The sequence below is a fragment of the Triticum dicoccoides genome, chromosome 6A (assembly GCF_002162155.2).
Source record: "Triticum dicoccoides isolate Atlit2015 ecotype Zavitan chromosome 6A, WEW_v2.0, whole genome shotgun sequence".
NCBI classification, from domain to species: Eukaryota; Viridiplantae; Streptophyta; class Magnoliopsida; order Poales; family Poaceae; genus Triticum; species Triticum dicoccoides.
This window is the reverse complement of record NC_041390.1, coordinates 624,658,609-624,671,040: the sequence shown is the minus strand read 5'-3', so window position 1 is coordinate 624,671,040 and position 12,432 is coordinate 624,658,609. Positions and strand designations below refer to the sequence as shown.

The 12,432-nt window shown below is 47.9% G+C and overlaps 1 protein-coding gene across 4 annotated transcripts in view; it reads left to right on the top strand.

The window, feature by feature from the left end:
- Positions 1–325: 325 nt before the first annotated feature.
- LOC119318634 overlaps positions 326–12,432 on the top strand; it is a 37,125-nt gene continuing 25,018 nt past the window's right edge. The window contains exons 1-6 of one of the 4 annotated variants that reach the window (XM_037593216.1): positions 326–460; positions 567–630; positions 726–792; positions 915–1,006; positions 2,484–3,523; positions 11,898–11,991. In XM_037593216.1, the coding sequence (XP_037449113.1) occupies positions 431–460; positions 567–630; positions 726–792; positions 915–1,006; positions 2,484–3,523; positions 11,898–11,991 (1,387 nt within the window). In that variant the 5' untranslated portion in view covers positions 326–430. Of the gene's footprint in view, positions 461–566; positions 631–725; positions 793–914; positions 1,007–2,483; positions 3,524–8,676; positions 8,835–8,940; positions 9,005–9,099; positions 9,167–9,288; positions 9,381–10,857; positions 12,396–12,432 lie in introns of those variants that run through there. The other 3 variants (XM_037593214.1, XM_037593215.1, XM_037593213.1) reach the window with 3 other exon arrangements.

Below are 12,432 nucleotides of genomic sequence, written 5' to 3'. Positions count from 1 at the left end.
TATTTAATCGATCACGACCAATTTAGATGATTATAAAATCGTCAAAGTGTGTACTACATTGTGATTGGTGGAACCGTTTGTGGCACGGATCGATGAGATGGCAGACATCCTACCATCCATTGCTAGCAATCCAACGTCCATCCATCCGTCCATGCAAAGAAAAGGAAAAAAAACACCGCACCAAACCCTACCTCTCTCGCACCTCTCCTCCCTTCCTTCCTTCCTTCCGCCGCCTCCCTCTCTCTGTCCCCGATCCAGATCGGCCTCTCCCTCACCCCTTGCACCGCGCCCTCCTTCCCTCGCGCTGTCACCGGCGGCGCGGCGCCCTCCTTCTCTCGCGCTACACCCGAACCTCGCTCCCGCTCCCAGCTCTTCTTCCTCCTCCGCTGCAGCTAGGGTTTCGTCTCCCCGATCCCCAATCCCCGTGCAGATGGAGAACCGAAATAAGTCCGACCTCAAGGTACTGTTGCCTAACCCTTTCCCCACTTCTGTACCCTGCCCGTCTCTCCACTCTCTTCGCCTCATTTTTCTCCCCTTTTGCGCCACCACGTCGTTGCACACAAAAGAGGAAGCGTCTGGACGATGGGACGGAGCAGGAGCAGGAGCCTGCTATCAAGGAGACGTGCCAAGGTAAAGCTGAGCAAATTCCATCCTTCTCGGCCAGAGATGTTTATTTTTTTTTATTTTTTTTTATTTTTTTACATTTTGTGATTTGGATGATGCAGTCCTGAAGGAGATGGAAAGCGAGGTCCAGAACCTCCGGGACGACAACAACCTGCTCCGCGACGAGCTGTAAGATCGAATGCTTATGTTATGTGTGTGCTGATTTTGGCTCGCTTTTATTTTGTGGGGAATGATGGTTGAGACATTGGTTCCTCTTCTTCTTGTTGTTGTCGTTGATTCTTTTATGCCAGCCTTGGCAAGGACCGGCAGCTTGCGGAGACGGATACGCTTTTAGTTGACAGGGAGCACCAGCTTTCAAAGAGCCAGACACTTCTAGTTGACAGTGAGTCCTGGTCTAATCTCGAGTTCTTCTTGACATTGGTGGTGTGTCAGCACAAAATATGCATTTATGGGGATTAATACGTGTCTTCTTGAAAGAGAGCATTGTGTGTCCGATTGAGAAGGTTATCAACTTATCTTTGTTATGATCTGAATTTCAGGCAACTCACATATCTGAATATTTGAATGGTGTAAGCAACTGCTTTTCCAGGCTGTGACATCCTTATAGATCAGGCGTAATTGTTTGAGTAGATTTTTTTAATCTTAATTTGCTGATTGCCACAATTCTTTGATATTTAGTTTGCAAAGTGAACACCAAAAGCGCTGATTGCTTGAGTTGATTCCCTTTTATATGATATACTTATGCTCAAAGGGAGTTGGAAAATTAGCAACAAACAAGACATATCACATGATATTAGTCAACAAACTGAACAGCTATTTTGATACTTCTCACTATTGTAGTAATATATTCTAATTGGGCTATTGTTATATCACATTGCAACTCGCATATGAATATATGAGTGTGTCAACATGTGGTCGCACCCTATTTCAGAAGCACACTTTGTGTAGCCAAAAAAAAAAAACATAGATGAGCAACATGCTAGAAAATGTGCACCTGCAAAAAGGCATGCAAAAACATGACCATTTGTGAACTGTCTTGAGTACGACAAAAAGTTGTGCGCATATAGTTGCTACATTGGTCCTTCATCTCTGTCTTTTTTAGTACGATACACAATTTTTCATAATTTTGAACAACTTTTAGCAAGTGCACATGTTATAGCATATTACAACCATGATTTTCCCCCCACATTTATTGGAAAATTCAGGGTGCATGTTCTAGAAGTGAGGTGTTGGTGCAGCGAGTTGTGGAAAATTCACATTCGATGTTTTTCAACTGCCAACTGTACTGGGTTGTGATACTGACTGTGTTTAGCTTGAATCAGTTACTCAATTTTGCAATTATATCTCTGAAAATTTGTATTTGACGAAATGGTTATTGTATGCTTATATGCAAGTGAACAGTTGGGAACAAAACCTGTTTGCATCATGTTATTTCCTACTTCTATAATGTGGTGTTTGGAGAGCTGATGATGTTGTATTTATCTGCATGTCATTACCGTGGTCCAGAATATGCTCCACATTCTGTTTAGTTATAATGATCATTAAGTGCTTACCAACATTTTTGCATTTTCCAGTGCTTTATTACTAGTATCTTGCATACAATAGCCTTAACACGGTAATGTAATTCATGGTTGTTTTATACCTGGTTAATAATCAGGTTCAGGTATGCTAGAGTGTAATAACATCGAACTTGTTTCTTGAAAAAAAAATGCACACCTTAGGAGGCACAGCACTCCTTTGTAAATTCACCTATACCTTGTAGATTGTCAACAAATCTATTTCTATCTTCATTCTTTTTCGTGATAACCAAGTTGATTTAGCTGCAATTTTAATTACCCTGTTCTGCTTTTCTTATGCAGCAAAGGAGTTTGAAACTGAAACAGTCCTGTCCAGTTTCACCTGCAAGGACCCCATAACCAAGGAACGGATCTATGGTCCGCATAATCTAGGTAGTTGGGACGGGGAATTCAAGCCGGACCAAGATCTGGAACAGGGGGTCAGAAAGGAGCTCCTCGCCAAGATCCGGCGCTACTACGAGCGGGTGAAGATCGTCGACGAAGGCTTCTGCTTTGGCCTACTAGATCCGGTTTCCAACATCGTCGTCGCCGAAGCAATCGCCCAAAGCAAGCTGCTGGTGGTGGATGAGGAAGACAAGGCCGAGCTGGCTGAGGACTCACATGGTCGTCAACGGCCGATACTACGGTGCATTTTTGAGCGGTCGCTCGACGGTCTCATCGCCTTTCTGGTGGCCCTCTTTCCCCACCTCACCTACTACAGGGCCGAGTGGTATCTCAACAAGGCTAATTTGGATCCCCTCGTGGCCGCCGACCTCATCATCAAGCACCGAGGGATGGAACAGACCTTCAGGTTTCTATCTGACACCACCGTGGCAGCCGTTGGAATGGCGCTAAGATGTGCTGCAGCTGCCGCCCAGCACCCCAACCCACGGAAGTTCGCTCTAGGGTGGAAGCTATTGTCCCCTTTTCTCTGCAAGATCAACACCCTGCTTTCACCACCCTACGCAGCCCGAGACCCCGGTCTGCTCATCGACATCCAGGAACTACTTCAGCAACCTGAACCACCTGCTCTTTTCGTCCTGGAGGAAGCCTGGAGGCTTGCCTCTAAACGCACTGGCAGCAACCTGAACCATCCGGAGATGCAAGTGCCGCTGCTGCCGACTCTGAGGCATTTGCTTCTCACCACCATCCATGGATACTACCTGGAGGCTCTTGCCTGTCTGCCCAAAGACAAGCTGCGGGGCTCGCACCAGTACCACTACAGCTTGCTCCATGCCGGCCACTGCTACGGACCGCTGGACCCTGTCTCCAACATCATTGTTAATACCCTCTGGTATGCCCAAGCCTACCCTCTAAAGCTAGAGAAAAAGATCGACATCGAGGTCATCAGCACCAAAGCCCAGCACCAAAGATCGACCTCTAGTAGCGGCAAGAAAGTTGACAACATCAACGCCCACAACAAATTGTGTTCTACTCGTGCAAAGAGAACTACGCATAGACCTAGCTCATGATGCCACTGTTGGGGAACGTTGTAGAAAACAAATTTTTTCCTACGGTTTCACCAAGATCCATCTATGATTTCATCTAGCAAAGAGTGATTGGATTGCATCTACATACCTTTGTAGATCACGCGTGGAAGCGTTCAAAGAATGGGGATGAGGAAGTCGTACTCGACGTGATCCAAATCACCGAAGATCCTAGCGCCGAACGGACGGCACCTCCGCGTTCAACACACGTACGGTCAGCGTGACGTCTCCTTCTTCTTGATCCAGCAAGGGGAAGGAGAGGTTGAGGAAGATGGCTCCAGCAGCAGCACGACGGCGTGGTGGTGATAGAGCTGCAGTACTCCGGCAGGGCTTCGCTAAGCTCTATGGAGGAGGAGGAGGTGTTGGAGAGGGAGAGGGAGGCACCAAAGGCAAAGGTAAGAGGCCCTCTCTCCCCCACTATATATAGGGGTTCTAGGGGGGGCGGCGGCCCTAGGAGATGCAATCTCCTAGGGGGGCGGCGGCCAAGGGGTGGGGGGCTTGCCCTCCCAAGCAAGGGGGCGCCCCCTTTAGCGTTTCCCCACCCTAGGCGCATGGGCCCTAGGGGGAAGTGGCGCCCCAGCCCACTTTGGGCTGGATCCCTTCCCACTTCAGCCCATGGGGCCCTCCGGGATAGGTGGCCCCACCCGGTGGACCCCCGGGACCCTTCCGGTTGTCCCGGTACAATACCGGTGACCCCGAAACTTGTCCCGATGGCCGAAATAGCACTTCCTATATATAATTCTTTACCTCCGGACCATTCCGAAACTCCTCGTGACGTCCGAGATCTCATCCGGGACTCCGAACAACATTTGGGTTACTGCATATACATATCCCTACAACCCTAGCGTCACTGAACCTTAAGTGTGTAGACCCTACGGGTTCGGGAGACATGTAGACATGACCGAGATTGCTGTCCGATCAATAACCAAAAGCGGGATCTGGATACCCATGTTGGCTCCCACATGCTCCTCGATGATCTCATCGGATGAACCACGATGTCGAGGATTCAAGCAACCCCGTATAAAATTCCCTTCGTCAATCGGTATGTTACTTGCCCAGGATTCGATCGTCGGTATCCCAATACCTCGTTCAATCTCGTTACCGACAAGTCACTTTACTCGTACCGTAATGCATGATCTTGTGACCAGACACTTGGTCACTTTGAGCTCATAATGATGATGCATTACCGAGTGGGCCCAGTGATACCTCTCCGTCATACGGAGTGACAAATCCCAGTCTTGATCCGTGTCAACCCAACAGACATTTTCGGAGATACCCGTAGTATACTCTTATAGTCACCCAGTTACGTTGTGATGTTTGGTACACCCAAAGCACTCCTACAATATCCGGGAGTTACACGATCTCATGGTCTAAGGAAAAGAAACTTGACATTGGAAAACTATAGCAAACGAACTATACGATCTTGTGCTATGTTTAGGATTGGGTCTTGTCCATCACATCATTCTCCTAATGATGTGATCTCGTTATCAATGACATCCAATGTCCATAGTCAGGAAACCATGACTATCTGTTGATCAACAAGCTAGTCAACTAGAGGCTTACTAGGGACATGTTGGTGTCTATTATTCACACATGTATTACGATTTCCGGATAACACAATTATAGCATGAATAAAGACAATTATCATGAACAAGGAAATATAATAATAATGCTTTTATTATTGCCTCTAGGGCATATTTCCAACACTCGCGCCCTCCGGCTCAGACGCCGGGCTTCTCCAGTCCACCTCTTCTTCAGCGAGGACCGGCACCGGTCTACAACTACGGTGGGAACCAACCCCCTAGCTATGGCCAGGCCAGGCACTACGCCCCGCCATACGGTCCATCCGTCGCCGGTGCGCCAGGCTCTACGTATAGGACTTCGCCGGCCGGGATGTTAGTTCCTTCAAAGTTCCATCCAGGAGGGATTGTGGCACAACCAATCCAGAAACGTAAGAAGAAGAAGAAGAAGCCGCATCAACAACAGTTTGCTGGGGGAGCTTTGCAACATGGTTTTCACCCACCGGCTCAGCACATGCAGGTTCAACAACATATACCGCATCAACCTATACAACAACAACATGTGCAGTCTTTTCAGCAGGGGCAATATCAGCAATTTGTGCAGCAGCAGAACACTCAGGTGCCACAGGGGCCTACTACTATCGATGTCCCTTCTCTGGGAGTTCCCGTGTCTAATGTGCAAGTGAATCCTACAGTGCCTAAGAACAAGGCTATGAAAGGGGTCCGACGCTGGAAGTGTGCGGTGTATACGCATGCCGCAAAGGATTGCACAGTGCAGCATTACTGTTATATTTGTGGCAAAATCGCTTATCCAATGTTGCAGTGCCCGGTTCTGAAACTCCCCAAGCCCAATGATTTTGTCCCGGGAGTTGGTGTAGAGGAGACTTACTTTGCCCTGCTGCCACATAGTGTGGTGAAGGATCATTTGGCACCGACACAGACACCGATCGCCCGTGTTCATGTGAGTGGTTTGATGGTACCGGCGAGCGTTGTCGAGAGTCAGATTGCTAGGAGATGTCCGGTACATGATCAGTGGAAGTGGGAGGCTATTCAACACGGGTCCGATGCTTACCTCGTTAGCTTTCCTTCTTTCGAGGACTTGGACAGGGTTGACGGAATTCAGATGAACGTGCCGTCGGTTAATGCCCAGATGACTGTCACCGCATGGAGGTCGCAGGAGGTCCCACATAAGCTCGAGCTTCAACAGATTTGGCTCCATGTCGAGGGTGTTCCTCATACGGTGCGTCATTTTTGGGGTCTATGGGCCGTTGGTACTTTGATGGGCAAGACCTTAGATGTGGATCTCATTAGCCTGCGACGCCGGGGTGTAGTTCGGATTCTCATGGCTATGACCAACTCTCAGATTTTGTCGAAGGACAAGGATGACGCGGGGCTTTTTGTTGCAACAGATGTGCTGGTTAAGCTCAAGGGCTACGCATTCACGTTCAGGAAGGAGCCGGCTGGATACATTTCGGACCCTGACTTTGTCCCATTTATTTGGAGGCGCAAGGGTGATGATGCTGACAATGAGAGCGGCACCAAGGAGAAGGGCGATGTGATGGACACCTCGGAGCACACCGGGAACCCTTCCAACTACCCATCTTCTAGTTCTGCTCCGGCGAATAAAATTCATGAGACTCAAGTTCAACGACGTGTACTGTCGAGTGTGGGCTCTGGAGGTGTGACAGGACATGGTTCAGTGATTTTAGTGCAGGAGTCTGCCTCGCCTTCTACGCCACGGGCTGTGGTTGTGTCGCAGCCGTCGTCGCCTTCTCGGACTGTAACGTCATCACCCGCTGCCCTCCAGTTGGTGCAGGTCACCGGCGGCTCGGCGGGATGCCCGGACTCTCCATCTGCTGAGGTGGCGCTGCAGCCCCCGCCGCCGACACGGATGGCGCCGTCGCAACCGGCTGTCTCCAAGCCGGTGCAAGCAGCCGGAGTTTTAGCGGGGTGCCCTGTAGTGCCTTTATTTAGCGGGCATCCAGCAGTGGCGGCTTCAGAAATTTGCAACCGGGTATTCATGTGTATTCATTTTGCCAAAATCATTGTTGTTTTTCGAAAATTGTCACTGTTTTGCCAAAATCAACACTATTTTGTAAAAATCATGGGTATTCACATGAAGACCCAAGCATACCCCTAGCGCCGCCCTTGGCATCAAGCGGCTCGGGTAGGGCCAACCCAGCACGCATCTCAGTTGGAGCTGTGCATGCATGTTTCGAGTGTGCTGGGAAACAAAGGGCTGTCCTCAGGTGTGCAGCCATGCAGTACTGCACATTTGACTGTTATTCGATCTCCATCGGAGCCGGACGCGTCTGCGGCTGCTCAACAATTTTAGATGAAGCCAAACGTGTACGTCTCACCCATGCACGCACCACCCGTGGTCCCGCCTCCAGACACGCCATCTTCGGCGGTGGCGTTGAGTGTACCGTTGGTTGTGACTGCCGGGGAGGGGGTTGCTACTACACCCTCATCCCCTCCTCTGGCGGATGTTCCTACACGACTTTCTTCATCAGGGGTGACACCCACACGTCGCAGTGCCCGCCATGCGGTGGCTGACGATGGAACGACGAACACTGACGAAACTCTTTGGCCAAGGCTATGCGGCGTAAAGCTGTACAGAACCTCGACAACCAAAGTACCTTGTCATCATCCAAATCGTTTTTATCTTTTTCTACTACATCCATCGTTGCTAAGTTGAATAATGTGGGTGTTAGTCTAGGAAGTAATGAGAATGATATTTCTGTTTCCGCAAACGCATTGAGACATTTGGAATATGATCGATTAAAGGTCACTCCACGAGTTTCTAGCAAATCTTTTAGCTCTCATCTAGATGAGGAGGAGCTGCATGCCACATCAGATGGTCAGCTACTCGCTCATGTAGTAGGGGAGGTTTCAGATGGTCACCTAAAATATGATCTAATATTATTGAAAAATAGACTGATGCCATTTTGCAACAAATATTGGTAGGTGCTTCAAAAAATATATACCATTTTCGACACTCCAAAGGTAGAAAATGTTTTTTTACAAATAAAACTCATTTTTGAAATCAAATTTTAAAGATATTTGTATTATTCCAAGTTTGTTATTTTTCTCAAAAACAAGTCTCACTTGTGACACGATGCTATTGTTCTTATTTTTCTTCTAATTCTATGATGTTATAAAATAGATGACATGATTTAGCTTATTATTTAATCGATCACGACCAATTTAGATGATTATAAAATCGTCAAAGTGTGTACTACATTGTGATTGGTGGAACCGTTTGTGGCACGGATCGATGAGATGGCAGACATCCTACCATCCATTGCTAGCAATCCAACGTCCATCCATCCGTCCATGCAAAGAAAAGGAAAAGAAAAACACCGCACCAAACCCTACCTCTCTCGCACCTCTCCTCCCTTCCTTCCTTCCTTCCGCCGCCTCCCTCTCTCTGTCCCCGATCCAGATCGGCCTCTCCCTCACCCCTCGCACCGCGCCCTCCTTCCCTCGCGCTGTCACCGGCGGCCCGGCGCCCTCCTTCTCTCGCGCTGCACCCGAACCTCGCTCCCGCTCCCAGCTCTTCTTCCTCCTCCGCTGCAGCTAGGGTTTCGTCTCCCCGATCCCCAATCCCCGTGCAGATGGAGAACCGAAATAAGTCCGACCTCAAGGTACTGTTGCCTAACCCTTTCCCCACTTCTGTACCCTGCCCGTCTCTCCACTCTCTTCGCCTCATTTTTCTCCCCTTTTGCGCCACCACGTCGTTGCACACAAAAGAGGAAGCGTCTGGACGATGGGACGGAGCAGGAGCAGGAGCCTGCTATCAAGGAGACGTGCCAAGGTAAAGCTGAGCAAATTCCATCCTTCTCGGCCAGAGATGTTTATTTTTTTTTATTTTTTTTTATTTTTTTACATTTTGTGATTTGGATGATGCAGTCCTGAAGGAGATGGAAAGCGAGGTCCAGAACCTCCGGGACGACAACAACCTGCTCCGCGACGAGCTGTAAGATCGAATGCTTATGTTATGTGTGTGCTGATTTTGGCTCGCTTTTATTTTGTGGGGAATGATGGTTGAGACATTGGTTCCTCTTCTTCTTGTTGTTGTCGTTGATTCTTTTATGCCAGCCTTGGCAAGGACCGGCAGCTTGCGGAGACGGATACGCTTTTAGTTGACAGGGAGCACCAGCTTTCAAAGAGCCAGACACTTCTAGTTGACAGTGAGTCCTGGTCTAATCTCGAGTTCTTCTTGACATTGGTGGTGTGTCAGCATAAAATATGCATTTATGGGGATTAATACGTGTCTTCTTGAAAGAGAGCATTGTGTGTCCGATTGAGAAGGTTATCAACTTATCTTTGTTATGATCTGAATTTCAGGCAACTCACATATCTGAATATTTGAATGGTGTAAGCAACTGCTTTTCCAGGCTGTGACATCCTTATAGATCAGGCGTAATTGTTTGAGTAGATTTTTTTAATCTTAATTTGCTGATTGCCACAATTCTTTGATATTTAGTTTGCAAAGTGAACACCAAAAGCGCTGATTGCTTGAGTTGATTCCCTTTTATATGATATACTTATGCTCAAAGGGAGTTGGAAAATTAGCAACAAACAAGACATATCACATGATATTAGTCAACAAACTGAACAGCTATTTTGATACTTCTCACTATTGTAGTAATATATTCTAATTGGGCTATTGTTATATCACATTGCAACTCGCATATGAATATATGAGTGTGTCAACATGTGGTCGCACCCTATTTCAGAAGCACACTTTGTGTAGCCAAAAAAAAAAAACATAGATGAGCAACATGCTAGAAAATGTGCACCTGCAAAAAGGCATGCAAAAACATGACCATTTGTGAACTGTCTTGAGTACGACAAAAAGTTGTGCGCATATAGTTGCTACATTGGTCCTTCATCTCTGTCTTTTTTAGTACGATACACAATTTTTCATAATTTTGAACAACTTTTAGCAAGTGCACATGTTATAGCATATTACAACCATGATTTTCCCCCCACATTTATTGGAAAATTCAGGGTGCATGTTCTAGAAGTGAGGTGTTGGTGCAGCGAGTTGTGGAAAATTCACATTCGATGTTTTTCAACTGCCAACTGTACTGGGTTGTGATACTGACTGTGTTTAGCTTGAATCAGTTACTCAATTTTGCAATTATATCTCTGAAAATTTGTATTTGACGAAATGGTTATTGTATGCTTATATGCAAGTGAACAGTTGGGAACAAAACCTGTTTGCATCATGTTATTTCCTACTTCTATAATGTGGTGTTTGGAGAGCTGATGATGTTGTATTTATCTGCATGTCATTACCGTGGTCCAGAATATGCTCCACATTCTGTTTAGTTATAATGATCATTAAGTGCTTACCAACATTTTTGCATTTTCCAGTGCTTTATTACTAGTATCTTGCATACAATAGCCTTAACACGGTAATGTAATTCATGGTTGTTTTATACCTGGTTAATAATCAGGTTCAGGTATGCTAGAGTGTAATAACATCGAACTTGTTTCTTGAAAAAAAAATGCACACCTTAGGAGGCACAGCACTCCTTTGTAAATTCACCTATACCTTGTAGATTGTCAACAAATCTATTTCTATCTTCATTCTTTTTCGTGATAACCAAGTTGATTTAGCTGCAATTTTAATTACCCTGTTCTGCTTTTCTTATGCAGCAAAGGAGTTTGAAACTGAAACAGTCCTGTCCAGTTTCACCTGCAAGGACCCCATAACCAAGGAACGGATCTATGGTCCGCATAATCTAGGTAGTTGGGACGGGGAATTCAAGCCGGACCAAGATCTGGAACAGGGGGTCAGAAAGGAGCTCCTCGCCAAGATCCGGCGCTACTACGAGCGGGTGAAGATCGTCGACGAAGGCTTCTGCTTTGGCCTACTAGATCCGGTTTCCAACATCGTCGTCGCCGAAGCAATCGCCCAAAGCAAGCTGCTGGTGGTGGATGAGGAAGACAAGGCCGAGCTGGCTGAGGACTCACATGGTCGTCAACGGCCGATACTACGGTGCATTTTTGAGCGGTCGCTCGACGGTCTCATCGCCTTTCTGGTGGCCCTCTTTCCCCACCTCACCTACTACAGGGCCGAGTGGTATCTCAACAAGGCTAATTTGGATCCCCTCGTGGCCGCCGACCTCATCATCAAGCACCGAGGGATGGAACAGACCTTCAGGTTTCTATCTGACACCACCGTGGCAGCCGTTGGAATGGCGCTAAGATGTGCTGCAGCTGCCGCCCAGCACCCCAACCCACGGAAGTTCGCTCTAGGGTGGAAGCTACTGTCCCCTTTTCTCTGCAAGATCAACACCCTGCTTTCACCACCCTACGCAGCCCGAGACCCCGGTCTGCTCATCGACATCCAGGAACTACTTCAGCAACCTGAACCACCTGCTCTTTTCGTCCTGGAGGAAGCCTGGAGGCTTGCCTCTAAACGCACTGGCAGCAACCTGAACCATCCGGAGATGCAAGTGCCGCTGCTGCCGACTCTGAGGCATTTGCTTCTCACCACCATCCATGGATACTACCTGGAGGCTCTTGCCTGTCTGCCCAAAGACAAGCTGCGGGGCTCGCACCAGTACCACTACAGCTTGCTCCATGCCGGCCACTGCTACGGACCGCTGGACCCTGTCTCCAACATCATTGTTAATACCCTCTGGTATGCCCAAGCCTACCCTCTAAAGCTAGAGAAAAAGATGGACATCGAGGTCATCAGCACCAAAGCCCTGCTGCGAATCGCACTCCGATCCCTGTATGGCCTCATCTCCTTCCTTTGCACCCGCCACCCCACCCTCACGCTGGGTGAAGCCATGCAACAACTGCAGCTGGCTGGGGCCTATCTCCAAAAGGCCGATGATCCAAGCCATCACGATGGTGGTGTCGAACAAGAAGCCTACATGGCTGCTGCCAAAGCCGCACACCACCCCAAACCTCTTGAACAGGCCCACTTCCTCGGACCATCTAATTCCATGCTCAAAGGCTGCTTGGAACTCCTCAACCAAAACGAAGATGCCAAGGTCCGCACATTAATTCTGGGCCACTTCCAAACCAACAGCAAACCTGCACAAGAAACAAAAAACACCAACGTGTTAGGCCCGCGGGCTTACAAAGATGTAATGAGAATGATAGGCAACTTCTGGTACCAGCACACCAGTGTGGTGGGAATGGTGAAGTCTGCAATCGAGATGTACAACAAGAAAAGCCAGGTAATTTGCTTGCTCTTTTACACAGATTGACTTGCTG